The sequence below is a fragment of the Apiotrichum porosum genome, assembly GCF_003942205.1.
Source record: "Apiotrichum porosum strain DSM 27194 chromosome Unknown scaffold_19, whole genome shotgun sequence".
NCBI lineage: Eukaryota > Fungi > Basidiomycota > Tremellomycetes > Trichosporonales > Trichosporonaceae > Apiotrichum > Apiotrichum porosum.
This window is the reverse complement of record NW_021167126.1, coordinates 44,229-71,397: the sequence shown is the minus strand read 5'-3', so window position 1 is coordinate 71,397 and position 27,169 is coordinate 44,229. Positions and strand designations below refer to the sequence as shown.

At 58.5% G+C, this 27,169-nt stretch overlaps 10 protein-coding genes across 10 annotated transcripts; 4 read left to right on the top strand and 6 right to left on the bottom strand.

The window, feature by feature from the left end:
* Positions 1-283: 283 nt before the first annotated feature.
* EHS24_003840 (uncharacterized protein) lies at positions 284-2,458 on the bottom strand (the record flags this gene model as incomplete). Its single annotated transcript, XM_028619479.1, has 2 exons — positions 284-1,998; positions 2,077-2,458. The coding sequence occupies 2 exons, from the start codon at positions 2,456-2,458 to the stop codon at positions 284-286; spliced, it is 2,097 nt and encodes a 698-aa protein (XP_028472052.1).
* Positions 2,459-3,606: 1,148 nt separating this feature from the next.
* EHS24_003839 (uncharacterized protein) lies at positions 3,607-5,541 on the bottom strand (the record flags this gene model as incomplete). Its single annotated transcript, XM_028619478.1, has 8 exons — positions 3,607-3,795; positions 3,840-3,919; positions 3,960-4,490; positions 4,541-4,689; positions 4,733-4,998; positions 5,167-5,281; positions 5,329-5,372; positions 5,416-5,541. The coding sequence occupies 8 exons, from the start codon at positions 5,539-5,541 to the stop codon at positions 3,607-3,609; spliced, it is 1,500 nt and encodes a 499-aa protein (XP_028472051.1).
* Positions 5,542-6,352: 811 nt separating this feature from the next.
* Positions 6,353-7,597, top strand: EHS24_003838 (uncharacterized protein; the record flags this gene model as incomplete). Its single annotated transcript, XM_028619477.1, has 5 exons — positions 6,353-6,508; positions 6,609-6,722; positions 6,778-6,932; positions 6,992-7,106; positions 7,412-7,597. 5 exons carry the CDS (start codon positions 6,353-6,355, stop codon positions 7,595-7,597), a joined length of 726 nt encoding a protein of 241 aa, XP_028472050.1.
* A 509-nt stretch (positions 7,598-8,106) lies between these two features.
* On the top strand, positions 8,107-8,816 carry EHS24_003837 (uncharacterized protein; the record flags this gene model as incomplete). Its single annotated transcript, XM_028619476.1, has 5 exons — positions 8,107-8,187; positions 8,226-8,314; positions 8,354-8,516; positions 8,556-8,738; positions 8,775-8,816. 5 exons carry the CDS (start codon positions 8,107-8,109, stop codon positions 8,814-8,816), a joined length of 558 nt encoding a protein of 185 aa, XP_028472049.1.
* Positions 8,817-9,664: 848 nt separating this feature from the next.
* On the top strand, positions 9,665-11,722 carry EHS24_003836 (uncharacterized protein; the record flags this gene model as incomplete). Its single annotated transcript, XM_028619475.1, has 1 exon — positions 9,665-11,722. One exon carries the CDS (start codon positions 9,665-9,667, stop codon positions 11,720-11,722), a length of 2,058 nt encoding a protein of 685 aa, XP_028472048.1.
* Positions 11,723-12,975: 1,253 nt separating this feature from the next.
* On the bottom strand, positions 12,976-15,253 carry EHS24_003835 (uncharacterized protein; the record flags this gene model as incomplete). Its single annotated transcript, XM_028619474.1, has 8 exons — positions 12,976-13,599; positions 13,843-14,198; positions 14,285-14,330; positions 14,372-14,599; positions 14,686-14,742; positions 14,796-14,872; positions 14,984-15,053; positions 15,143-15,253. The coding sequence occupies 8 exons, from the start codon at positions 15,251-15,253 to the stop codon at positions 12,976-12,978; spliced, it is 1,569 nt and encodes a 522-aa protein (XP_028472047.1).
* Positions 15,254-16,212: 959 nt separating this feature from the next.
* EHS24_003834 (uncharacterized protein) lies at positions 16,213-19,308 on the top strand (the record flags this gene model as incomplete). The annotated part of the gene is made up of 3 exons (XM_028619473.1): positions 16,213-16,575; positions 16,613-16,822; positions 16,870-19,308. 3 exons carry the CDS (start codon positions 16,213-16,215, stop codon positions 19,306-19,308), a joined length of 3,012 nt encoding a protein of 1,003 aa, XP_028472046.1.
* A 240-nt stretch (positions 19,309-19,548) lies between these two features.
* On the bottom strand, positions 19,549-20,462 carry EHS24_003833 (uncharacterized protein; the record flags this gene model as incomplete). The annotated part of the gene is made up of 4 exons (XM_028619472.1): positions 19,549-19,704; positions 19,757-19,813; positions 19,948-20,296; positions 20,347-20,462. The coding sequence occupies 4 exons, from the start codon at positions 20,460-20,462 to the stop codon at positions 19,549-19,551; spliced, it is 678 nt and encodes a 225-aa protein (XP_028472045.1).
* A 169-nt stretch (positions 20,463-20,631) lies between these two features.
* Positions 20,632-22,525, bottom strand: EHS24_003832 (uncharacterized protein; the record flags this gene model as incomplete). The annotated part of the gene is made up of 5 exons (XM_028619471.1): positions 20,632-20,867; positions 20,925-21,009; positions 21,066-21,898; positions 21,952-22,351; positions 22,394-22,525. 5 exons carry the CDS (start codon positions 22,523-22,525, stop codon positions 20,632-20,634), a joined length of 1,686 nt encoding a protein of 561 aa, XP_028472044.1.
* Positions 22,526-24,723: 2,198 nt separating this feature from the next.
* On the bottom strand, positions 24,724-25,426 carry EHS24_003831 (uncharacterized protein; the record flags this gene model as incomplete). The annotated part of the gene is made up of 2 exons (XM_028619470.1): positions 24,724-24,877; positions 25,020-25,426. The coding sequence occupies 2 exons, from the start codon at positions 25,424-25,426 to the stop codon at positions 24,724-24,726; spliced, it is 561 nt and encodes a 186-aa protein (XP_028472043.1).
* Between the last annotated feature and the right edge of the window lie 1,743 nt (positions 25,427-27,169).

Below are 27,169 nucleotides of genomic sequence, written 5' to 3'. Positions count from 1 at the left end.
AATCTTAGGCCAGTGGACCACTTAGGACGAACTCCTGTTCACCACTTGACGGCTTGCGTGTGAGATCTAGACGGCTCCGTTCGTCCTCCAGGTCCGAGACACCGAGATACAGAACTGCTGCCTGCCGGCGCGTCACCACAACCGCGACTGACTTTTCGTACTGCAACAGTGTCATACAGCGACACGCCGGCATGATCGTATGTCATGTGCATCTGAACTTCTGACGAGCTACAAAACCATAACAAGAAAAACCTCTAGTAGCCTCTCCTTTTTCTTCTTCTTCTTACAACTTGGCGCGGACCTCGATGGCCTTGTGCGCGTCGCCCTTTTCGGCAAAGTACTCGCGGATCTTTTGGCGGGCGACGTCGACGGTGGCATAGTCCTCGATGGTGGATGGGATCTGGGTGGAGACGTCGCCGTCAAAGTCGCCGTGGGACGCGTTCTCGACGAGGGCGCGCAGGAGACGACGGAGGGTCTTGCCCGAGCGCGTCTTGGGGATCATGCCCTTGCCCTGGATGATGCCGCCCAGGGTGGCGATGGTGCCGACCTGGTTTCGGACCAGCGCCTGGATCTCGCTGTAGACCTGCTGGTCTGGGATGGGCGAGGTGGGGTGCTCGGGGACAGAGAGGGTGATGAAGGCGAAGGGCAGCTGGCCCTTGAGTGCGTCGGGGATGCCGACGACACAGCCCTCGGCGACGAGCGGGTGGGCCGAGATGGCCTGCTCGATGGCAGCGGACGAGAGACGGTGCGCCGAGACGTTGAGGACGTCGTCGTTGCGCGACATGACGTGGCAGTAGCCGTCAGAGTCGACGTAGCCGGCGTCACCAGTGTCGAGCCACTTGCCGTTGAAGCGCTTCAGGTAGCCAGTGTAGAAGCGCTCCTCCTCTTTCCAGAGGGTGCGGAAGGCGGTGGGGGCGAGCGGGAGACCGAGGACAATGTTGCCCATCTCACCAGCGCCGACGGGGTTGCCCTCGTCGTCGACAATCTTCAGGTCGTAGCCGGGCATGACCTTGCCGGCGGAACCGGGCTTGATGATGGGAGGCGGGTGGTCACGGACCGTCGTCTTCTGGTCAAAGCCGGCGTGCGGGATGAGCGCGCGCGAAGTGATGGGCGAGCCGACCTCGGTCGACCACCAGTTGTCAATGACGTGGGATCCTGGGGCGGCGTACTTGTCCAGGAGCTCCTGGTACATGGTGATGAGGGTCGGCTCGGAACGCTCGCCTGCAAGGAAGAGACCGTTGAGCGAGCGGAGACCGTTACGCTCGCCGACTTTCTTGAGGAACTTGGACTCGGGGTCGAGACCCTTGATGGCACGGAGCGCGGTGGGGGCACAGTAGAGTGCGTTGACCTTGTACTCTTCGATGATACGCCAGAACGCGCCGGCGTCGGGCGTGCCAACGGGCTTGCCCTCGTACATGACCGTGGCGGCACCGACAAGAAGGGGAGCGGAGAGAATGAAGGCGTGGCCAAGAACCCATCCAATGTCGGAAGCAGCAAAGATGACCGAGCCGGGGCCGTTGACACCAAACACCATTGAAATGGACAGGTGGAGACCGACGGCGTGGCCACCGTTGTCGCGAATGACACCCTTTGGTGCGCCGGTGGTACCGGACGTGTGCGAAATGTAGCAAGGAGCAGACGAGGCGACGGGGACGCACTCTTGCGTGACGCCACGGTTCTTGGCGTCGTCGGTGAGGACCTGCCATGACGCCTCGCCCATCTTCTCGTCGACCTTCCACTCGTGCTGTGGGCGCTGGAAGACAATGGTGCGGTTGGGCTTGTGGGCGGCGAGCTCGAGCGCGCCGTGGAGCATGGGCTGGTACGGAATGACCTTTGCGCCGTCCAGACCACACGAGCCGGTCAGGATGACCTTGGGGTTGACGGCGTCGATGCGCTGGGCGAGTGCGGGAGCACCAAAGCCGCCAAAGACGATGCAGTGGGCGGCGCCGCAGCGGTTGGCGGCGAGGATACCCATGATAGCCGCAGGGATCATTGGCACTGAGGGACGGAATATTCAGCCGGGGTCCCGTGGGGGGGGAATGGTGGTGGTGAGGGTGGAATAACAATGTGACTTACTGTAGCAGAGTACGACGTCACCCTTGCCAACGCCGTTCTCGGCAAGCACAGCTGCGAGCGTCTCGACCTCGTGCTTGAGCTCCGAGTAGGTGATCGTCCTCTTGGTGCCAGACACGGGCGAGTCGTAGTAGATGGCAGGCGAGCTGCCGTAGCCGGCAATGACATGGCGGTCGACCTGGTTGTAGCAGGTCGAAATCTCGCCGTCCGGGAACCACTCCCAGGTGGGGTGGGTGTTGCCCGAGGGGAGCACCTTGGTGGACATCTTGATAGCCTTGGTGGGCTTCTTGTGCCAGTGCAAAAAGTCGGCCTGGTTCAACCAGAACGCCTCTGGGTTCTCCATCGATGCCTGGTGGACCTCATCCTGGAGGTGGGCGACGGACATTGTGGACGATGTGGAGATGGGGGAGCGGTGGGGTGGTAGGGGGGAGACTCTGCGAGGGCTGATGCGTGAACGGGAAGCGCGAGTGAGGACAGCAAAGGCAGAGCGTGTGCCAAAGGGGGTGGAGGCGGCGTAGAGATGTCCCCAGCCCATTATATACAAAAGAGAGTGCGGCGGGGTGGGGGGGAAAGCAGGGATGGGCCAAAGAACGGGGCGGTCGATGGGTGTGTGCGGTATGGGTCGGTGCGGGGTAGTGGGTGGGTGGTGGTGTCTGCGTCTCTCTCTGTGTTTCCCGCTCTCGCACCGGCGACGCTCTCGGCTGTCTTGGGGGGGTGGAGAGAGACAATTGTAGCCGAATGGCATGGCCCATATCTCGTCTCACCTCTCTTGCGCGCACGCGGGGCCCAAAACAGCACCGGAGCCAGGGCGATCCGCCAAGAAGGCCTGGCACTTGCTTTTGCTCTCACACCCACACCCCCCCGTAATGGGGCACCGTGCGGCAGCGAACGTGGGGGGATGAGGGAACCTTGCACAAGCGGCCAAGAGGCGTCCATCAACAATGCACATGCAGCACAAGAGGAGAGAGAGAGTGCTTCAACCTCCCCCCGCTCAATCCCCGCTGTCACTGTGCGGGGCCAGTCATCCCTCGCTCGGGTGTCCCGTCTGCCAGGCACGAAACCGCCGTTGAGGCGGAGTTAGCCGATCGCAACAGATGCCGAAGTCCAAAAGGGCGACGAACCGTCTTTTGTACGTTCAACCTCGTCTGTCTCGGCGCCCGTCTGCTGCTCTGATATCCCCCACGCGCAGACGCCAAGCAACCTCCCACGTACGTGGATAGTTCAATCTGGCAATCAGTGACCCGCGCTCCGTTGTTTGTCCTGGCTAAACCAATCTCGATTGGCCTTGGCGCTGCCCCACACCCGCGTCTAACGTTGTGGCGCGCGCATGTCGGCAAAAGTGGACACAATGACCCCTCTCATGATATCCAGTTGCTTTAATTGCTTGGCAGCTCCGCAACCCCGCATCCCCCGGGTTCTTATCAGGTGTGGGCCCCAGAAAGGGACACCCCAGGCCTCATAACACGCCATCGCTCGCATCGGACAGACGACCATGGACAGACAGCATTGCCCCTCTGCACACTTGTTCGCTGCCTAGGTAAAGTAACGGAACCCAGGAGCCAGGTCGTGGAGGTTGGGTGGCACCTCGACTTGGCCGGCCCCGCCGCCCTTCTCGTGCTCCTCCTCGTGGACAGCCTCGGCGACCTCGGCCTCGCTGGCATCGCGCTTGGCGTTCTCTCGACGGTAGTAGATGGTCAGGTAAATGGCAGTCAGAGCGGCCACCTGTGTGGTCAGCTACAGTGTCCCCCGGGGGTCTGACGACTCACCACATTGAAGGTCAAGTTGAGGGCGAAGCCCTTGTACCAGTGTGGTGCCTCTGCCGCAGGGAAGATGAACGACGCGAGAACTGATGTGTAAGCTGACAAGACGCGCCTGACTAAGCTTACTGGAGAAGCACTGGCCAACCGAGTTCATAAAGCCAAGACGGACGGCCGCTGCCGAGTGGCTTCCGGCCGTGTTGGCAGCCCACGAGAGCATGAGCGGAATGTTGGAAAAGGCACCCAGTACAACCAAAAAGGTGGCAAAGTAGCGCGCGCTGTTGTTATGCGGAACACCGAGGAGAATGGCAAACCCGATGGCGCTGAGGAGCATCAAGGTGATCACAAACGGTCCACGCGAGCGCACGCGGTCGGACAGGTACGAGCACAGGATCGTTCCGACAAAGGCGACAGCATAAGGCGGGACGGTGAACAGCTGCGCGCGCGAGTTTGTGTAGCCAAACGACTTGACGATGGTCGGCAAGAAACCCGACACGGAGCCGAGACTGAGGTTGAGACCAAGGTAGATGAGCCCGTTGAGGTAGGTCGTGTGGGTTTTGAACACGCGCGGGAAGGCCGAGCGGTCAAAAGTGTGCATATGCGACACACCGCGGTCGTACAGGCGGCGTTTGATGACCGCACGCTCCGTTTCCGTGATGACTGTGTGTAAGCGCTATGTTGGGGCGCAAGGTGATGACAACAATGCTCACATCGCGACTTTTCCGGCGTGCTCGGCAGGAAGACGAAGATGACCACGGCGAGGAGGATCGTGGGCAGACCCTCAATCATGAACAGGATGCGCCAGGTGGCGATGGGCGACTGGATAAAGCTCACGCCATATGCGATCAACCCGCCAAAACTGGCAAGTCAGCCAAGCATTCAACAAACGCCGTTCAACTCACGCGCCAGCCAGCGATCCCGCACCGCAGTACAGCGAGATGCGGACAGCAATCTCCTCACGTCGGTACCACAGACCATAGTAGAGTGGTACGGCAGCGCCAAAACCGGCCTCGCCAAGGCCAATGAACAGACGGCAGACGACGACCCCGGCAAAGTTGGTTGCACCGGCTTGCGCAGAGGACGCGATTCCCCAGATGAGAGCTCCGAGTGCGAGGGCCCAGTTTGGTGGGATCACAGAACCGAGGATGTTACCGGGGATGTTGAAGGTCTAAAAGAGTGTGAGTTCAGGAGGGTATAGGGTCGTTTCTGGTCGTATGCGGATGTGGTCTCGTGGCTCTGGCTCTGGTTATCCAGTCCATACCATAGCCATGCAGGACCATGTGGCATACAGCCACCAATGACAATTGCGGCCCTAGGCCGTCGTCGTCGTACTCACAATATAGGTGACATAGAACATGGACAAGATGATGCTGAACTTGTGGTCGGCATTCTCGCCAAGGATGCCGAGGAGGCCTTGGAGCTTTGCGTTTCCGGCATTGCCACGGTCGAGGCTGGGGGGAGGGATCAGACCTGCACCAAACCCATTCTGTGCACTTACAAGGCTGAAAGGTATAGCAGAGCAGTGAGAGGGAGGATCAGAGCCTGTAAAGAGAGTCAGCAGACCCTCAGTCTACAATTTCCGTACATCAAGCTTCAAAAGAATGCGGCGCTCGGCTTTGCGGTCCTCGTCGTCGAGGGGAGCGTCGAGGTCAAAGTCGTGCCCCAGCTCCGTGTGGTCGACAGCCTGCTGCTCTTTGTCGTACGCGGGCATTGCTGCTAAGGTGGCTGGCTCAGTTGCAGATGTGAGAGAAAGAAAGGGTGGGCAAGCCGTTGGAACTCGGTCATATGGGGCTCAAGGCGCCAACCACCCACACTGACAAAAACATCATCGACGGCCATGACCGAAGGGGGTGCCGGCCATTTGCCCGGTGATTCCGCTTTTAGCGTGTTGCTAACTCAAAAACGACTCTAGCCTCAGGTCGAGGCACACCCGAGGTGCACGGCTCTGCCCATTTTATCAGCGCAGCGCTGCCCTTGGGCTTTGCGTCATGTGAGAATGCGCAAAGACGATGGTGTTGGGCACATGGGTCTTTGATCTTCGCTTGACGACGGGTCAGCGTTCGGATCGACTTGGTCGCTCGATGAATTTCTGGCGTCGCTGCAGGTCTCTCTTGGGCGATCCCCTTCTGGACTGAACAGCATAAGCCATAAGATGAGGCAAAGTGAATGCAGTATGCAAAAGGCGGCTTTGGATGGGGACCAACTGGTCAACGAGTCATCGGCCATGGCCAACGTTCTTCTTACGTAACGTCAACACGTGACTCACACGTGCCAATTTACATCCGTCGCTCTGGTCAGCTCGTGCAATGTGGCGACGCCATCAATCTGCTACTTCGCGTTGCTCCTATTAGACGACGACGATCCTCCCTTTCAAGGACAACGTCGCGGAGGTCATCCTCGCCGCCGACTACATGACCCAACGCCTCGCCAACACCGGGAACAACCTCTTTCAAAGTGACCAGTACATTACGACCACTTTCTCTGTTCTCGGCCTTGGCAACTCGCCTGCAAGTATAACAAACATGATACACAAGCGTCAATCCAAAAATCTTGTCGAGTTCTCGGAGACTCAACTCAAACCAGCGTACCAACGCTGGCTGAGCGATGGTACCCCGATCACTTTCGCGACGAAGCTCCCCAAGAAGCATGTCAACGGTTGCGCCGTTTATCGCAGCATGGTGAGTAATGCAACTTGACCTTCCTGACGCGCAGTGGGACGCGGCCGTCGCCTTCTTCTTGGAATACCTCGCCCAGCCGGCCAACTGAGACGTCCTCAAGCTGACCGTTCTGGAGATGGCCAAGCGCCTCTCCCAGCTGGAGTTCGACGTCCAGGGAGTCCGGTGCAAGATGTACATCAGCACCGTGTACGTCTACCTCCCTTCCTGGAAGCAGGTACGTTGGAATTCTCTTGAACCAATGACCATACCACTAACGCCTGCGCCTTTAGGAACTTGTCGCCTGGGGTGTACCTGTCCCGCCAGATTCGGGCATCCACTTCGTCGACTTCATCGGCAAGAACCCGCGGTCCGACAGCATCGTCGACCGCTGGGACGACAAGTCGTACCAGGATGGCCTCCTGCCCAGCGCCTTGCCGTCACTGCTGTCCTCAACGGCACGTAGATTATTCATACTGCCGTCGGTTCGGCGGTGTTGCTGGCGAGCGGCTTCATCTTTACGCGTACACACGCGTTCATGATGTGCCGCATGCTCCAGGCGGTAATGTCTGCCATCAACGCCGGCACGCCTTTCGCCAGCCTGAGCGACCTCGTCAAGCTGGTGCCCGACAGCTTCGACCACTGGGCGAGACCTGCAAGGGCGGCGGCCGAACAAACGTCAACGGCGGTGTTCGCGACACCACGAACAAGAAGTTGTGGAAGGAGTAGAAGAAGGACATGGGGAAGGACCTTGTGAGTTATTGACTCCCACCTTGGATTCAGTCTGTTTCCTCTAAAGTCTTGTCTATGTCGCCACCCCCAGGGAATGCCTTTACTCGCCCTGCGGAGTGACATGCTGCTCTCTCTCATCCCTTGGTACTCAATCCCTGCCACTTCCACTCGATTGCAAAACAAGCTAACGCCAAGACGCCAATTCCCAAGGACCTCCCTCCTCCCTTGGACTCGGTCACCGGTGACGCCGTGTATCGTCTCTTCTTGGATATCGATGTTGGCGACATCGCGAACCTTAGCCTCCACGCCAAAGGGCTCGCACCCGACTATGTGCAGACCCTGTCGGCCGACGAGATGGAAGCCTTCAGCTCTGCTTTGTAGAAGGAGGTGCAGGACTGGGGCAAAAGGATTCGCGCACAATGATGCTGCGTAAGTACAAACCTGTTAAGACCGCTCTGACGAGACTAGCGCCCGAGGTGTTTGCACTACAGGTCCCCTTTTCTCGCCGAGGACGGTGTACCCTCTCCATGGCCGGAGGACGCGGGCGCCATGATGTGCATGGCCCACTATCAAGCAGCGGCGGTGGCCATGATGTAAGTCCCCTGACTGCACATGCACTGATGACATCCAGCGCATTGCCCAACTATACATATGGCAAGGTGATCATTGGGTACGGGGAAGAGGAGGAGAAGCGCACAGCGACCCCTGAGCATCTTGCGTGGGCCTCCGCCCTATGCCAAGGCCCGTTCTGTGGCAACGACCACCTTGCCATGTATCATGTCACGGGAGCCCATTCAACGGCGGGTAAGTAAAAGCATGCTTGCCACAGGTTGACGTGCAGCTCGTACTTTGTCCTGTGCCCTGCCTGCACAAGACAAGTAGACAAACACATGAACGCCGAAGTGGCGCGCATCAGGCAGGAGGCGAACGAACAACGCGTCGACGTGGCCGAGCTCCCTGCGAAGTGTCGGGTGGGTTTTCACCCTTTGGGCCTTGCTAACGTCCCAAGGTCATGTTGCCTGCCGACCAGGCTAGTGTCGCGAAGGTGCCGTGTGGCGACACGCACCGCCGCAACTTCGGATGCCGTTTGACCGTCGGGTGAGTGATGGTGTTTGTGGTTCGGTACTGACCGTGAAGCAAGCACGACTACGGTCGCATGCTCGTGGTCAAGAACCAGGACGGCGAGCCCATCTGCGCCCCGTGCGCGTGCTGCATTCGCGGTGTCATCCGCAACCCTCCGCAGTATTACGCCCTCCTACCCGAGGAGGAGCGTAAGCGCATCGCCTCTGCACTGGTCAAAGTAAGCAACAATGATCATCTCCATCGCTGACGACGACAGTCTCTTGAGGGAGTACCACGCGAAGCCAAGGCTGTCCTGGATCAGCTGTACAAGAATGCGTGGCAGCTTCACAAGGATCGCCCCGTTCTTCTCCCTGTCCAGATCGCCCTCCTCCGTCAAACCCGGACCGGAGGCGCGCTGTTCAGTGCCCAGTTCCGCCAGATGCTCGACGCGCTCCGTGGTGTAAGTCGCAAGTGTTGACAGTAACGACAAATGCAGCCCGCAGACCTCGACCTCGACGACGATGATGATGAGGAGTAATGACCGCCATGCCCTGTATAATTATATTACTGTTACGGGCTTCCCCTGACCATGACACCATGCCCCAATGTATCCTTGTGTTGTATCCTGGTTTCTCAGCGGACGCACATGGTTCGCGCCAGCTGCAGCATGCCCCTTCCCGCGGCAGAGCCTATACCCCGGCCTCCCTTGAGATCACCTATAGACTCCTCTCACATGCATTTCAGGCAGGGGCTGTTGAATTCAGTCGACGACGAGGGTGGTGGGATGGGGGTTAGGCTGATGTTTGTCACGGCGGTCTGGGCCAGGGGGGAGGTGAGTGAGACTCCTTTGAGCGCTCCTCGTTCCCAAAGCCCCCAGGTTGTACACATGTTCACGGCTTCGAGCCATGCTTGTATGACATGATGTAAAAGCGGTCGAGCTGGCCACCACCGATTTGCATACGGATGTCCAAACACGGTATTTTCAAAGTACAGAGTCGACCAAGGAATCGTCCAGGTGGGGGGCGGGATCTGATCTCGCCTTCCTTTTGGTTGACTGTACTGGTGGGCTGATCGGGCTGACTCGCCACACACACCTTTTCAGTGTCGTCACCTTCTCCAACACGACAAACATCCACCTCTCCACTCGCCAGCACACAGCATCCAGGTTGACACACCTCCCCAGCCACTCTTGGGGTCATCCCATCTCCCACGTCACCTCACACAACTCGCACCCACACACCCCCACACACAGCCTCCACACCGACCTCGGTCCACACACGCACACACGTGTCAGCCTCGCGACCCGACATCCGCACCGTCATCTACTTTCTCCCTCTTTCACACAGCGCTTGCGACATATACATACGAGCCGTCATAGAGGGTACGATGGCGCCTCTGCATAAGAGACGGCTCGAGGAAGAGGAAGAAGTCGATGGTCGCGAACCCAAGAAGCCATCAACCCTACTCTCCTCGGCCAAGCAGCTGGAGGACGCAGCCGCGGACGACTTCGGCCACGTAAACGATGACCACGAGGACACGCCCGAGGAGCTTCAAGAACTGGGACCTGCCAGCACCGCGATCACCATCGGAAACGCGTTCTACAGGGAACCAGGTTCGGCCGCCGACACGCTCGCCATAGCGCCCTTCTCTCAGCCGGTCGTGCAGACTCTCACGGCAGACCAGATGACCGCGCTAAAGGACGCGTCAGAGGAATATGAACATCACAACCGCGTTCCCGATGGGGGATTCTACCAGGTGGCCCCAGAACAGCTAGCACTGGAAGCCACCCTCTCGTCACTGGGCGAAAGTGTTCATTTCGTGGGAATTGCCCAGTCCCTGCAGATCTATGAGAAGGCCAGCGCAACCATTCTCACCCTCGATGGGATCTTCGGCCTGGTTCACAATTGTCTGGTGCGCAAAGACCGGTACCTTCTTTTCGGTTCCGCCGATGACTGCTCTCGCCAAGACTACTGGGACGCAGACGGCGCGATCGCTTTGCAACGCGCTACTCAAGGAAAGGCTCTTGTCCTGTCGGTGACCATGCGTGTTGGTGACCTCGACCAAGACAATGTCCCCACAACTGAAACGCTTTTCTTTGACAATTCCATCATTCGCATCCACCCGTTGGTGATCGCAGGCGCCACCCAGCTTCCCCAAAAGTTGATGTACCCCACCGCCTCCCAGGTTCTCCGCATGCGCGACGACGCAGGTCGACTTTTTGGATCGAATGTCGCAGAGGCGGTGCATGACGCCAACACACTTTACGATGGAGTTCGCCTGCCAGACCAACCCAACCTCCATGCAGTGATAGAGCGCTTTCGACTCGACGCAAAGCTCCCACACGACGTCGAACGCCTGGTCCCACTCGTCTCTGCTCTCACAACCGCCGACGTGTCTCATGACCTCCTTGCAGGGAAAATGTCGAGGGGAGTTCTGTACCACGAGCCGATTCAACTACAGAATCAGCCACTCAGCATGCTTAGGCTCCATCGTTGCTCCCAGACGGCTTGTGAGATGCTCGCCAACACGCCTCTAGACCAGTCGTCAAGCCTCTTCTTCTCTGGCGTTTGTGCTGGCACCGTTAAGCACAGGGACGTCCAGCCAGCGACGCCTTGCGTGTTCGAGCTTTTGGTTGCCCGCCACTCTACTCGCGAAGAGGAACAGTCTCACCGTACCAGCATGACCGGGGCTTCCGCTGGCAGGGTCGTTCCCATCCCCGCCCCTGCATCTGCCAAAGACAGAGGCTCCTTCGCGCCTATTGCGGCCATCCTGAGGTCCAGGTACCCCATGGACCTGCCCACGACATTCGCCTACATGCAGCTTGGTGACACTGTCTCGTCGTTCTACTCGATCGCACTCATTGCCCACCCCAAAGGTCGCCCCCATCCCTTTGGTCTCAACTACACGTACCTCCATCACTCCACCCCGATCTCTCCAGCGGTGCGCAGTGTCGTCTTGCGCATGGTGGTCAACCCCATCAGGGATAAACACATGGGCATCAGTGCCCTTCCTGATCTCATTGTTGGACCGCTCCCGTCGAACGCCACTCCGGACAAGGTTTTCACCTTTACTAGCGCTCTGAACACTGTCCCTCCGGTCCCCACCGCCATCGAGCGCGAAAGGTCGTTCAGGGAGGAACACGCCGCAATTATCAAGAAGATGTCCGAGGGACTCGTGCTTGTGTTCGACAAGACGAAGGAGGAAGAGGCGATCGAGACCCTCGCCGAGTGTAATTGCACACTGTATGGAGACAAGGACGCCGCTCGCGAGGCTATTCGCATTGTGCGCGAAGACAACGCGACTCAGCTGCAAAACATGAAGAGGGACAACTTGCAGTTGCTGCGTGAGGTTTCCGCCGCAGCGAGACTGCCCAGGGGAAAGCCGCCTGCCAGCCTTATCAAGTTCGGTGGTTACGATGACGAGTTTGACGACGATGCGGCGTAGATTGTAAAGCTTGGTGGTGCAGCACTTTCAGCTGGGTAGTCACATGTAGGGTTGGTGCAGCACCGCACTCAGCGTAGTAGTCAGATGTATGTAGGTACCATGTATGCATGCACAAATTGGTACCGTTGTGTAAGAGGAAACTTCTAGGGGTCTCTCAGAATCTGCCACAAATGGTCCTCCGGCTGCGTGCGAGTCAGAAACACGGAACCCACATGTTTATACGAAAATAATTCCACGAAATGCAACTAAAAACGGCCGCATAGTCTGGGCAACAAATGAACCTAAACAAGAATACTGTATTCACCTTAGACCAGCATTCCAACACGAAGGGGTATCGGGAGGCATCTTCTGCATCTTGTTGCTCACCTCCAACGGCATTGCTATTGTGTAAGCCACCAGGAGTGACTGTCCTGGATTTAGCTATTGTGCATACCAGTGGCGGCCAGAGGGTCAACAACCCTCTATTGCAGGCCATTGAACTTTTCTCAGACCCTCAGTAGGGACGCGACTGATTGTTTTGGCTCGCAGGCAGTTCGATTGCACACGAAGAAAAAGTAGGTAGCAAGTGGATGCCGTCTGACAAAAGAGCAAGGCAAGTGATGGCGAGTACAACCCTCGAATGAGTCTGAGCTGGCCCCTGGGGATTCTCATGCGTGCGGAATCCTCGGGGAGACGCTTGTCGGGATCGTTGCCCTTCTTTCGCCTGGTTGGAAAGCATCACTGCCAGCAGGCCCAACGGCATTCAAACAACAACTGTGCTCTCAACCAACGACAGCAACAGCACAGGTTGAAGACGCCGGTCGGTCCCGCCGCCACTGGGGGTGAAGGAACGGCGACCTTGTTTCTCGGCCGAGTCTTTTGACGGCCCGGTCTGACGGGAAGCGGCCCGCCGTTGGCCGCGTGGAATTCACCGTCCATGACCGGGGCCGGAGTCACGTCGGAGCTTCGGAGGCACATGGGCAACCCATGTGATCACATATCTTTTGCCAATCGTCCGTTGATCACCGGGTCACAGGATCACAGGAGCGGTGTGGCGCTTGAGCACACCCATTTCCGTACTTCCGCCAGCATCGTGTCCTGTCTGTCACCTATGGTTTCTAGAGCGAACAGTGACACTTGTGAGTGCAATCCACACCTGAGAGCACTAACAACGGGGCAAACCACTTGTTTGCATTCAGCACTGGATGGAGATTACCTAGCCTCTACTATATACCATTTGATTAAACGTAACGGGAGCGCACACTCTTGCACACTTATCCAAGCTTCTTGGAAGCAGCAATGGGGTTGGGCTGCTCGTAGACCCAGTCGAGCTCCTCGAGGGAACGACCCTGGGCTTCGACACCGAAGAACCACCAGCAGAGAGCCTCGACGAGGTCCCAGAAGATGAAGAACATGACATAGTAGTAGCCGATGTTGGCGAGGGCGATAGGACCGGCGAAGAGGTTGATGAAGCCCATGGCCTGCGAGACGACGTTGCAGAGCGCAAGACCCTTAGCACGCATGCTGGTGGAGAGGTGCTCCACAGTGACGGTAGCCTGGAGAGGGGTGTACACGAAAGCACAGAAGACACCAAAGAGGATGTAGACAGCGATGGCACCCTTGCCGACGGCAGCGTTGATCGGCTCATCCTTGTCGACGGCCTTCTGGATAACCGAGGTGAGGCCAACAAATACGGCGAGCGTGATCGAGAGGACTGCAGTACCAAACGTCAGGACGTAGCGACGCTTCATGCGGTCGGTGAGGACGGCGCCAGTAAGAGCGCCAACAACGGCGAGGGCCGAGTACATGAGGTTGTAGCCGAGCTGGGCAGTGACCGAAGTGACACCAATCTGCTCAAAGATGACAGTGGCAAAGTAGGCAAGACCGTTACCAGAGAACTGTGGATACAGTCAGCACGAATTCGCCACGGAAATTCCAGGTTGCTTAGGACGCCGGAGAAGATGGAGATCGGCGGTCGAAGCGAAGCGGGAGCAATTTTTGGTGGCAGCCGTCGGTGCAACACCTGCCACAAGTTGCTCCTACACCTTTGACAGCCTTTTTCTACTCCTCCAGCATCCCTGCGATCCCCAGAACCAGCATGAACTTTCCTGGCCAAAACATGCCATCATGAGAGGCGACACCATGCGCCATGCGTTGCTCTTGGTAGCGAACAGGGGACGGTAGTCCCACCAGGCCTCAGTGTTGTTGGCCTCGTCGAGGGCGGCAGCGGCCCTCATTTCCTCCATCTCGAGTTGAACCAGGGCGTTGTTAGGGTCACCTCCACCGTGGAATTTGGCGAGGATGGCAAGGGCCTGCTCCTCCTTGCCGTGCTTCATGAGGTAGCGGGGCGACTCGGGGATGAAGGGGACAAGGCCGAGAACAACGATACAGGCGGCACACTGAAGGACGATGGGGATGATCCACGAGGCGTCCGAGTTGATGTAGTTGCAGCCAAAGGTAATCGCAGCAGCAGGAATGGCACCGGCGTACCAGCCACCTGTGTGCTTGTCAGCAAACAGATCAACAGAAGAAGAGGCCACCCCATCGACAGAGTACGAGAAGGACTGAAGCAAAGTGACTTACAGTTGTAGATACCAACGCAACGTCCCTTCCAGTGTGGCGGCGCGACCTGACATTAGCCCCAGAAAACACATGCCGCTGATGACTCACCTCCACGACATATGCAGGAGCGGCCAACTGGGCACTTGCAATGCCGAAACCAAGGATCAGACGGCCGACAATGAACTGGGCGATGTGGTTCGAGGTAGAAAGGAGGATGGAGCCGATGATGATGATGATGGCTCCGGCAGCCATACCAGCGCGACGACCCCACCTGTCGGTGATCCAAGCAGCGGGGAAGCCGCCAATGAAGCAACCAACGTTGTACATCGAGAAGACCTGTGCGTAGTCAGAAAGGTGGTCCGTAGGGTGTGTGAAGTGAATGGAGTCATGTAGACGTCTCCCCATCGCATGGTGGTACTTACGACAGAGACCATGGTACCGGTTGTGCCAATGTGGCCGAAACGTGCCTGCCAGAAAGGCTGGTGATGGTCAGCTTGTGGACAATGCGAGCAGCGAGAACAAAAACACGTACCATGGCGTTGATGGCGGTCATGAGCGAACCGTCGTAACCGTTGGCGTAAGCGCAGCAGAGAGCGCAGAGAATAGAGACTGCATGTCAGCAACGCGCTGAGTAACAGCCGACATTGTGCTTCGCCAGCCACATTCCTCTGAGAACGTGGTGCCAGAAAAACAGAAGTGCCAAAGACCCGTTCAACTTACCATAGAGGTGGAGACTGGAGCTCGACCAGGGCCTGATGGCGCAGGTCTCAAGGGCAGCGGCAAGCTCGGGCTATAATCTAGTCAGCAAAGTGGAGCTTCTAGTTGCGAAGGGAATGTGCAGTAGAAGTTGGAGCCGTCTGTGCCTAGTGCCACACTCACACTGAGGTGCTTGTTGTTGTCCGAGATGCGCTGAACCTTGCCACTCTCAGCACGGTGGATCGACGCCATGTCGTCGTGGTGGATGTCGGTCTTCTCTTCAATTCCAGCCATGATGGGCGAAGTTGGGTGAACTGGACGAGTGTGGGGAACGTTGGAGGCCCCGTGCTGGCGTTTTATGTTCGTTCTCGATTGTGTGATCCGCTTGATCCGGCTTGTTCCTGTCATGTGGCCCCGGGATCGGTCATCCCTTCCCTCACATGAGTTTGTGAAGGCACTCGCGAACGGGAAGAATGAGCTCGTCGAACGGGAATCTTTGACGGTGCCAAGTTGGCCGTTGGCAACACCGGTAGGCAGTCTCCGGCCCGTGACCCGGAGCTTTGATCCGACAATAGCCATATGGCCCCGCAGACGTGCACAGGCTCGGTACCAGTCCGCGCCGCAGCCGCTTGCGGACTGGCCCCAACCGCCTCCCCAGTAGAGGCCCCATGTGGCTCATCGCAGCGGCGGTTCCCCGCATAAACCTGGCTGTCTGCCCTTATCGGTCCTGCGTACCTGAGTTGCCGAGTAGCGCGTCCTGGCATGCCACCTGAGGGTGGCGGCGGTTTTCAACGGTTATTGGCCGGTTGTCCTAGCCTCTCGGCCCGTGCCGACTTCTCTGCCAACACGTTCACTTTTCTTTAGGTATTGCACCTTCAAGTCGTTCCCCAGGAGCCCAAATGACCAACTGGTGGCCCCGCGAACGGGAATTTTCAAGGCCGGTGTGCTACTTGGCACTCCAGTCGTTCCTGTGGCATTGACAACACCGGCTTTGATGCTGGTCATCGGGCCACGTAAAGCCGGTTCATGAGCCGCCCGAAGCGCTCTGGAGCGCCAGACCACATGGTATCACGGGAATACTGGCCAGTGGATATGTGGATGTCGTCTTGCCACGAGGGATCACGGGAATCTTGTGGAGAGCAGTTGAAATTATCGGGCCAGTCGTCTTCGGCGTGTTCGGAGGCCGGCGTGAGATGACGGAAGGGTAAATAAAACACCCCAACTGCGCTGCGACTTGTCCCCCCAACATAGCCATGACCACCATCTACTCGCCCGCAGAGCACGAGGACTACCGTCCTGGTCGCGGCGGCCTCCCGCCCCGTGCATGGCACAAGTCGGACGCCCAGCGTCTCAGCCTCAACGACACTTGGAAGTTCCGTCTGTCCGAGACCGCTGCTGAGGCTACCGACTTTGCTGAGCAGAGCCAGTTTGATGATGCCAAGTGGGACACCATTCCTGTGCCAGCGTCTTGGGTGCTGGAGGGCTTTGGTTCTCCCATCTATACCAACGTCCAGTACCCCATCCCCCTGGACCCTCCTCACGTCCCCACTGCCAACCCGACAGGTGACTACCGCTACTCGTTTGAGCTCCCCACGGCATGGCCCAAGGATGGCAAGGTGAGCCAACGAAGCGGAATATACGAGCTGACCCCAGACTGTTCTCCGCTTTGACGGCGTTGAGACTTGGTGCAAGGTCTGGGTGAACGGCAAGGAGATCGGCACTTCGTCTGGCTCGCGCCTGCCTGTCGAATTTGACGTCACCGCGGTTGTCACACCCGGTGTCAACACCGTCGCGGTCCGTGTCACTCAGTGGGCCGCTTCCACCTACCTGGAGGGTCAGGACATGTGGTGGCTTCCCGGAATCGTAAGTGCAGCAACATCGGGTCGGGATTCACGTTTGGCTGCGCCAAGCGAGTCTTATCTCCCGAGCCGAGTGAGACAGATCATCAGCTCATGCCCCAGTTCCGTGACGTTACCCTGCTCCACCGTCCTGTTGACGCCGTCGTGGACCACTTTGTTCACGCTTCCTACGACCACATTACCGGCAAGGGCACCCTCAAGGTTGACTGCAACCCGTCTGGCCGCGTGACCATCCCTGAGCTTGGTATCGACATTGCCACTGGCGAGGAAATCACTGTTGCTGTCGAAGCCTGGTCTGCCGAGTCGCCTCGCCTTTACCAAGGTGTCCTCTCCACTGGGGCCAAGGGCGAGAAGGTTCCTCTCAGCGTTGGTTTCCGCACCGTTGTGATTGAGGATGGCCTGATGAAGATCAACGGAAAGCGCATCCTCTTCCGCGGTGTCAACCGTCACGAGTACCACCCTACCAAGGGCCGCTCGGTCGACCACGAGACCATGGTCAAGGATGTCGCGCTCATGAAGGCCAACAACATCAATGCTGTCCGTACTAGTCACTACCCTCCTCACCCCGACTTCTTCGCGATCTGTGACGAGTACGGTCTGTACGTTGTCGACGAGGTCGACTATGAGAGTCACGGTTTCTCGTGCATCGACTGGCGCAACAATCCCACCGACCTTGCGGTCTGGACCCCGGCTCTCATTGACCGCACTGCCCGCATGCTCGAGCGTGACAAGAACCACGCGTCGATCGTCATGTGGTCGCTCGGAAATGAGTGCGGTGTCGGCTTCAACATTGGCGAGATGGCGACATTCATCCGCCAGCGCGACCTGTCGCGTCCTATCCATTACGAGCGTGACTGGACCGCCCGCTACGTCGACGTCTACTCCCAGATGTACACCTGGCACAAGGAGGTTGAGCGCATCGGCCAGGGCATCGACGAGTTTGCCCCTCAGAAGTACGCCGACGTTGCCGCCTTCAAGTTTGCTAGCCCCGAGGAAGAGGCCAAGATCAAGGCTCGCCGCGACAAGATGCCCTTCCTTATCATCGAGTACGGCCACGCCATGGGTAACGGTCCCGCGGGTCTGCAGGAGTACCAGAGGCTCTTTGAAAAGTACCCCCGTTGCCAGGGTGGCTTTATCTGGGAGTGGATCGACCACGGCTTCCCCAAGAAGACCGCGGACGGCCAAGAGTACTACGCATATGGCGGTGACTTTGGAGAGGAGGTTCACGACGGAAACTTTGTCTGTGACGGTCTTCTCTTCCCCGACCGCACTGCTTCGCCTGGTCTCCTCGAGTACAAGAAGGTGATCGAGCCAGTTCACATCAAGGACGCGGGCAAGGGTACCGTCTCGATCAAGAACGGCTACGACTTTGTCAACTTGTCGCACCTTGCCTTCACCTACCGCGTCGAGACCGACGGCAAGGTGGTTGCCGAGGGCAAGCTCGAGGTTCCCAATGTCGCTGCTGGTGAGACTGCCACTGTCCAGCTGCCGGCTGTTCAGGTCGGCGCTGGCGAGTCGTTCTGGATTATCACTGCCTCGCTCGCCAAGGAGACCCTTTACGCTCCTGCCGGCCACGAGGTCGCCTGGACCCAGTTCCATGCCGCCGAGGCTCCCAAGGCCGTTGCCTCCCCCGCTGGTGTCGCCCCCGTCCTCTCGGGCGAGACCATCACCCTTGGCCCGGCCACCTTCACCAAGCTCGGTGCCCTCGTCAAGCTTGGCTCGCTTCCCGTCGCCGACTCGCGCCTCACCATCTGGCGCGCGACCACCGACAACGACCGCGGCGCCGACCTGGAAGGCACCGAGGCGTACAACGAGGCCCACGTGTATGCCAACATCTGGAAGGCTGCCGGCCTCGACCGCTGCCACACCCGCGTCGACAAGGTTGCGATCGAGGGCGACGCCCTGGTTGTCACCACCCGCCTTGGCGCAGCCAACACCGACCGCGGTCTTGTGACCGTTTACACCTGGACTGGCAACAACGACGCAGTCCACGTCGACGTCCAGATCCGCCCCGACGGCCCCTGGACAGGCATCCCCCTGCCCCGTGTTGGTCTCCAGTTCGGCTTCCCGGCCTCGCTCTCCAACGTCAGCTGGTTCGGCGAGGGTCCCGGCGAGTCGTACAGCGACACCCGCTCGGCGTCCAAGGTCGGCGCGTACACCTCGACCATCGAGGGCCTCCAGACCCCTTATGTCTATCCCCAGGAGAACGGACTGCGTCTTGACGTCCGCCACGCCCAGCTCACCGGTACCGAGGGTGGCGTCGCGATCGAGGGCTCGCCCCTCTTTGGCCTCACCGCGCGTCGCTGGTCCACCGCCGAGCTTGAGGCTGCCAGGCACACTCCCGACCTCAAGGCCGGTGACAAGGTCTGGGTCAATGTCGACTACAAGCACAGCGGCGTCGGCACTGCCTCGTGTGGCCCCGGTGTCCTCCCGCAGTACCAGATCCCGGCCACCCCGATGGACTTTGGCGTCACCCTCCGTCCTCTCTAGATAATATGTGTAGTTGGCGTCAAAACGTTTAGTAGATATAGAAAGCAGCACGATGTAAGCAGTCAAACCATATTCAGCTGTTCCGCCGACACGCGGCGAGTCTGGCAACGCGACGGCACCGTTAAGCACCACAGCAGTATGGTGCATTAGATTAGGCGCGCACGGACCTGCCAGCATGTGTGCGGTGTGAGCGTTGTAATACATTTTTGTGTCCCAAGAACATGTGCGCGGCTTCGTTGTCTACCTCCGGAGCCACCAGACAATGATGAAGATCCACAGCACGAGCAGCATAAAGCCCATGAAGTAGCACCAGCCCGTGCTTTGCCGCTTGGCCATGCGGGTCATGCGCTTCCACGTGCCGCTCAGGACGTTGGACGTGCTTCCAAAGTCGTCGGTCTGGGGGTTTGGGTCAGCTAGGGCCGATGTGTAGCAATTATTGTGTACCCACCATGCCTGCGAGCTCGGCATTTCCGGCGCGCACCTCGTCTCCAATACCGATGGTAAGCTGCCGTCAGCACCTGTTCTTTTCTCGGCCGCCGGGACAGGGCACGACGCCGCAACATCGACTGCGGAGTGACGCCGCTGCCCACGTTTGCTGCTCCTATCGTACCGCCCCAGCACCGACGATATCGCACTCACGCTCTTGAGCACGTCGACCTTGCCCATCAGGCCCGAGAGGAGGTCGTCGTTGTGTGTCTCGAGGTCGTGGCCTGACCGCGGGAACGCCTGGTTCGAGCTCATGCCTCCGCCAAAGGGCGACTCGGAGTACTGGCTCCGTTGACTTGCGGACGAGTCCGGGCGGAGAGGTGGGGACGAGCGACCGGACCCAGGACCGACTGTGGGTCGCAACAAGCTGGACGCTGGCGTGCCGCGTCCAGAGCTGGGCCCACCCGAGGGCGGGTAGAGGACCGGCGACGGCGACGCCGCTGGCGGAGTGTTGTAGTACGCGGCTGCCGACGGCCCCGGACGGCGGTTCACGCGCTTCAAGCTGGAACGTGTCAGCTGAAGGTCTAATGTACACAGGTGAAGAACACATACGTGCTCATTGTCGGCCTAAAGTCAATGTGGTGTGGGCGATGCGACGGCGACGATGAGGACCAGACGTTGACATTGTGTGTCGAGGTGGAGGTGTTGAGACGGAGGCTGCCGTACATTTGCTTCCGTCGGACCCACCGGCCCGGCTGATTTTTATGAGTCCCGGCGATCGTTTCCGTCGATCCCATCGGCCTCATCTTGTGTCCCTCATGGATTTTAGACAAACCACATGCATGTCTGCCACAGTCTTCTCCTACAGGACTAACCAAAACCAAACAATCTCCTCCCTTACTTGTCCGAAACAGACGCGGCTACAGACACCGTGGTGGCCTTGTCGTCCGATGCGAGCTCCTCGACGTCCCTGTGAACGCCATGGTGGAGGTCGTGCGCGATCTCGGGGTTCTCCTGCTTGAGACGTGCAAAGTTGGACTCGGCAACCCAGTTCCAGGGGGTGTCGCCCGCAAACAAAAAGTCAATCTCCTCAAGCGTGCGCTGGTTGGACTCGGGGTAGAACGCCCAGACGACTGCGGGTTGGGTCAGTATTATCTCGGGTGCCACGGTGGAGGTGCGAAACGACGTACTGGGAATGGAAATTACGTTCGCAATGCCGAAGAGGTAGTACGTCTTCTCTCCAATGTGCTGGAAACAAACAGGGAGAAGGAGGGACTGGACTCGTCAGCCATGGGGTTTTTTGGTACATTTTTCTGTCATTTTTCACTCACAAGCCATCCATTTCCGATACTCCAGCCGACGACACCGAGAGCGTTGCCCTTGGCACGGACCGCAAGGGGGAAGATCTCGGCAGGGTACAGCCAGGGGACGGTAAGCCAAGTCGCGCCGAACGTCGACGTGAAGACGAAGACAAACGACGCAGCGGCGATACCGTAGCGGCTGGCGGCAGCAGTGTCGCCGGCGGCACTGGCGTTGAGACCAAGACGGGTAAAGCCACCGACGAGGAACATGGAGATTCCCTGGAGCACGGAGCCCCAGTACAGAGTCCAGCGACGGCCGATGCGGTCGAGAGTGAACACACAGATGAGGGTGCTGAACATGTAGAAGATGTTGTTGAGACCACTGATCCACTGGCTCTTGTTCGAGTCAAAGCCAGCGAGACCGAAGATGGTGGGTGCGTAGATGGTGACACCGGCAATACCGACCCACTCCTGAATGATCTGGAGCCAGATGACGAGCTGCACACGGCGGCCGATGTGGAGCTTGCCACTTCCACGACCTGTGATCATGCTCCAGTAGCTGGTGGGGATAGTCGAGTGGACCTGCTGGTCGGCCACAGCCTTGATCTCGTGGTACTCGGCTTCGGCCGCCAGCTTGTCCTCACCAGTGGACCCACGGAGGCGCTCGAGAATGTACTTTGCCTCGTCGTCGCGTCCAACCTTGACCAGCCAGCGAGGCGACTCGGGGAAGAACCAGACAGCCGAGATGAGGACAAGCAGCATGAGGATCTGGAATGCGATGGGGAAGCGCCAGCGGATTTGAGAGCGGCCGCCGTCAATGTACGACAGACCATACTCCATCCAGTATGCGATCACGACACCGACTGACGGGGTCTGTCAGCGACAACACCTCCAGCTGGCCACAACCTCGACTTACGGATATTCAGGGTGAACTCGATGGCGATAAACTGACCGCGCGACGTGTGGTCGGCCGTCTCGGTGGCATAAACGGGGACAATCGCGTTGAGGATACCGGTGCCCCAGCCATTCACGAGACGAGCGCAGATCATCCAGACGTGGTTCATGGCCGAGCACTGCAGCGAAGCGCCCACAATGGCGACACCGGCGCCGAGGGCAATGCCACGGATACGGCCAACCTTTTCGGCGACAATGCCGCCGACGAGACAGCCCACGAGGGTGCCGAGGTAGTAGATGGAGACGATACCGCCCTGGAGCAGCGAGTCGGTGACCACGGGCGTCGGCTGGCCGTCGACCATCTTGGTGTATCCAAAGCCCATGCGCCTGATGTAGTCTTCGGCATTGTTCACGCCGCCCATCTAGGCCTATCAGCTTGGGCACGCAAGACTCGTTCAACTCACCATTCCCTGGTCGTAACCGAAGAAGAGAATCGAGAGACCAGCGATACTGTTGATGGCAATAAGCAGGCTACGTTTCTGCAGCTTGCGAGCCACATTGTAGCGGGAGATTGTTGGTGGTGCTGGCAGCGTCATGATGGGCAGGGGAGGTTCTGAGATTCAAACCACCTCCTATCTTTTTTCGCGCCATTCTTTTATACTCTTCCTGCTGCTTCTCGACCTCGGTGGCGCGGGTTTGCTCCTCTGTCGCGCAACTCCGGCTGATCCCCGGGTATCACCGTCAACTACCACTCCACTGCTGGCTGCAGAGGGCGAGAAGTGGAGTGAGCGAGGTCGGAAACTGTGCGGTTTCCCCGCCAATGTTGCCGTCTCGTGCCGACGCGTCGGTGGCCCGGTGGGTTGGACGCCTTACGCCTTCCGTCTAGGATCCGATCCGGAGATGCCCTCCAGGCACTCCTAGTCAGTTTTCGCACCAACCTGCCTCGGGGACCGCTGGGGGACCGCTGGGGGACCGCTGGGGAACCTCTTGCATCATATGGGCGGCACTCTGTCCCCAATTTTGCGAGTTGCAAAGTGGGTTGCTGTGCCTCGAAAAAGTCACAAGACATGTGGTGGACCAGAAGACCGGTAAATTCGCCGAATCACGGCTCTCTGCGCTTGTTGCACCGGACACGTGTGGCGTGGTCGTTCTCTCCTAACATCCTAACCTCCGCGATTGCTCTCTATATTCGTTGTTCTTGGCGCTGCAATGAGGGAGAGCAACAGCGCCATCGTGCGTGCTTATTTGCTGGGCAGAGCGTTGGCGTCCCCATCGGGAGCCCATCGGACCATCCTCGCCTGTGTGAACCTGAGCGGAGGCCCGACCCCGCATGCCCCGTAGGTGGCCGCACCTGAATGCAGGGGGGCTGCACCGATGTTGCTGTTAAAAGGAAGAACAATGGAAGGAACCAACTCGAGGGCGATCCCAATTGAGTGGTGGACGAGAGGAGCATGTCAACACCTCTGACAAGTGTGTAGTACGCTGTCCGAGATTCAGAGATTCTAGTGGGGAAGGTTGTAACGTAATTGACGCGTCAGCTTCCGATAAAGAGGCCAGCTCCACAATCCCCAATACAAGTCCTCCACCAGCATACACCAAGCAGAGTACGCAGAGTGCAGCAGAGTGCAGGACCACATCGACCCCAGACTAACTTGCCGCATGGAATGTGCCAATTTCTGCGTGTTTGTTTGGTTTTTGAGATGCCACTAGTGTGGGTGGAGCATGTGTCACCTGATATGGAGATACCGCCGGTACGGAGGGATCGGCAATTCTGAGGAATGGACAAGTCGTCAATCGCGCGTGCGCGGGCATGGTGATGATATCTAGGCAATGTTGGCAGTGTTCCACAGGGAAGAGGAACCGAGTGCAATGCGAGGAGTATAGTTCTACTGCTTAGCTTGTACGACCCTGATACAGCATCGCAGTGGCCGCTCGACCACCCCACCCCTGCCATACTGTATCTGGCCACCCCTCTCCCCAGCGCTTTCCTTGATGTGCCACCGCTCTGGAAGTCACCTGGTACTGACCGCCACACTTACGATGGGGCGAATGTTGACAAACTGGGCGCCCCATGGTCCCATATTGACTGTGGCACGGCCTCTGTACCTCTGTGATGGGGGGATTTTAACGTGTCACTGGAAGTGTGACAGGCCATACATTCTGTTCTGCACCAGGAGTGCCGCAACAACCACTTACGGAGAGTAGTTGGCAGCCTCATTCTCTGCAAACAGTTTGGTGCTACAGTAGTGCGATCAGGCGTAGGCAAGGAGCAGTGTTCACTTGTCGTTGGTGACACGTGTTAGTGGTCCGTCAATCATGTGCAGTTCCTTCACCGCGCGATGCGTTTGACCTGGTCGCAACGACCTCGGCACTCTTGGCGACCCCCTGCACACATGTGCATATCACAGAAGAGCAGTAGCCTGTGCATTTCATGTAGACATGGAGCGACGGTATGGCGACACGGTCGGATCGTGCTCTGCAAGAGGTTGCCGAGGGGAGACGACTGGGTGGAGAGATCCTTGGGAAGCGCGTTCAGTGACCTGGTGAGACCAACAGTGCCACTGCCAGACCTGAATTGCCTCCGCCACCAGAACGCAGTATTCCCCTGTGCCAGTAGTTGACGAACCGCGTAGTGTGTTTCTCGTCTGCGGTGTGAGGTACAGTGACGTCGGCCACGAGCTGACGAGAACACAGTATTGGCGGGCGCCAGTAGTTGACATCCGGCGTAGTGTGTTTCTCCATTGCGATCTCCGGTCGGGATTTCGGCGCACCACAGCGTACAGCCTTCCCCACGCTACTTCCAGCACTCCATCACCGTCTCGAGCTTGGCCTGGTGCGGGTCGAGGGTGGCACGGTACTCGGCCAGAGTCATGAAACGGAGCGCATCCCCGGTCGCCTCTTTGGCCATTTCACCAGACACACCAAACTCGCACAGGTGTCGCTGGACCCTGCTGTCTAATGGCGAGGGCCATGGCCGCGTTCCCCTTGGACCTGTTATCCTCCACCGCGGGGCCAAAGCACAGTGGATGCACAGTGTGCGAGTCGACCAAGGTGATGGTGAGGGTTGGGCAGTGGTCGTCGATCCGGCACCTTATGCCTGTGGCAATGTCCTGGAGGAGCGGGGCGGTGTGTCTGATGACGACGGCGTGTATGACAGGATCAAGAGTGGTGGTCATGGGAGGCATGGGGTTTGTGGAAATGAGCACGACGGCTGAAAGCGAACGGTTCGCCTGGAAGCGAAGGCTGGGCCAGACCCGTCCCCCATTGTAGGACAGGTTGACGACGAGCTTGGTGACCGGTACAGGCGAAAGAAAAGGTGACGGAATGGCATGGACCTGGACCTTGCGGAACGTCTTGTCGTAGGGCTGGGCCGCATGGAGCGTGTCAAACACCACTACCGTCGGCGCTGTGAGGCTCGGCAAAATGAAGCTTCCGACTGTCGTGGGTCGGTAGCGAATGGTGTGAAGCAGGGGGCACTGATGGGGCCGAAGCGCCATAGCCTTGAACGGTACTGAGCCTATGAGGTCAATCACCCGTGTCCGCTGCAAGAGAATTCGACCTTGCTCCCATGTCACGGTGCATTGTTCGCTGTCGTTTGTCACTCTAGCCGTTATACGACATTCCTTGAACGTTGGACACCGCCGTCTGTCCGCGGGGGATATGCGCGCACAAACTAATGCGTTGCGTTGTTTGGCGTCCTCGTCTGATCCTGGAGAGATTGCAATATGAAACGCTTCGAGCCGGTCTGCACAGAGACGAAGACGTTTGCAGGTGGAACGAAGCGCGAGGAATGTGGTGTTGTCGCAGTAAGGGAGAACGTGTTTCTCCAGGACATGCGGAAAGCTGTTGTAGTCGAAGAGCGGGAGCCTCGAGGTTGCACGCAAACGTCGTCGACGGCGGCGTCTCGAAGCTGTAGCCACTGGTACGGTGAACACTGTCTGTAACGGCCGAGCAGCGGAGCTGGATTGGTCGGGTTCGACTTCCTTTGACGTCGCAATGATGTTACATTGCCGGGCGTAGCTGTAGAAGACAGCACCCGCAAAGATCACAAAACATGCCATTGTGCGAAGAGCCGGGCAGCTGGGGAGAAACTAGGATCCAAGTAGGCGAGGCGAACGGTGAGTGACAAAGGTGTGAGATGAGGATTGCGCGCTGATGGGCATTGCGCGTTTATATCCAGACGACCAGCTCGGCGCTGATGATGTCCGACTGCGTCGTGGGATTGGGGCTCGTTCATCAGTGCGCGTGTGCCGTGGCTACCGCTGATGGCACCAGCACAAAGCCACCGCAGGGGACCTGTTGTTTACAAGTGGTACCCATCAGGCTCAGGTTGAGCGGTCCAAAAGGTGCTGGTGGGTGGACTATCGTCCGGGTGTGATGCACGGTGGGTGTGGCGGTACACGCCATGTGAGGTCGCTTGATCTGTGGCGACATGGAACGCCACTGCCTGTTGGGTCATCCATCACATTGTCTTGCGCTGGCGCTCCATTTTGAAACGAGGACAATTTCAGCCAGATCAGTCTTTTCAGTGTGCACGCGTCAACGGGGCACAACAGGGCAACAGCATGTGCACAGGTCGATCAGGTGTCCACACTCTTGAGTGCCAGAGGCCGGAGGAGATTTACACCCGAGGAATGGAGGACAGCGAGACCGCTGCTTACAGCATGCTCCCGACAGCGCCTCATGTATGCAGGAGACCCAGTGACCCCCGTCCTGAGGGCCTCCCACCCGCCGCGACCATGTGATGAGTTCAGATGGGTCATATTTGTATTTATTGGCGTTAACGTAGTGGGTGGCCGGTGAATGGGTGATTGGAGCGTTTTCGGCGAATGGTGACGACAGGCTTTCTAGAGGTAGTAGAAACGGGGGGTCATTTGAGGCCTCCTTTGCGACGGTGAGGACGGGGTTACGTTGTGAACGCTGGGAAAGGTCCTGTCCCAATGCGTCAGTGTGTGGGCTGTGTGAAGGACGGCCACAGCAGACGGCCACTCGTCCATCCAGGTCGACGCCTAGGTGAGAGAGATGCGCTAACTCGTACTGGTGTCTGTCTGGCGCTCGGTACCGGTGCACCGGTGCCGGGTGGACGCGCCAAGACAGAGCGCTTGTAGTGACTCGGAACGGCGGTTCCCTCCGACAGCGTTTCCGGAGGGATCCGAGTGAGTAGCCATGGCTGTTGGATCGATTGCACTGCGGGGTGAGTGCCTTGATGAGTGGAGCGTCTTAAGCGACGGCGTTGAGGG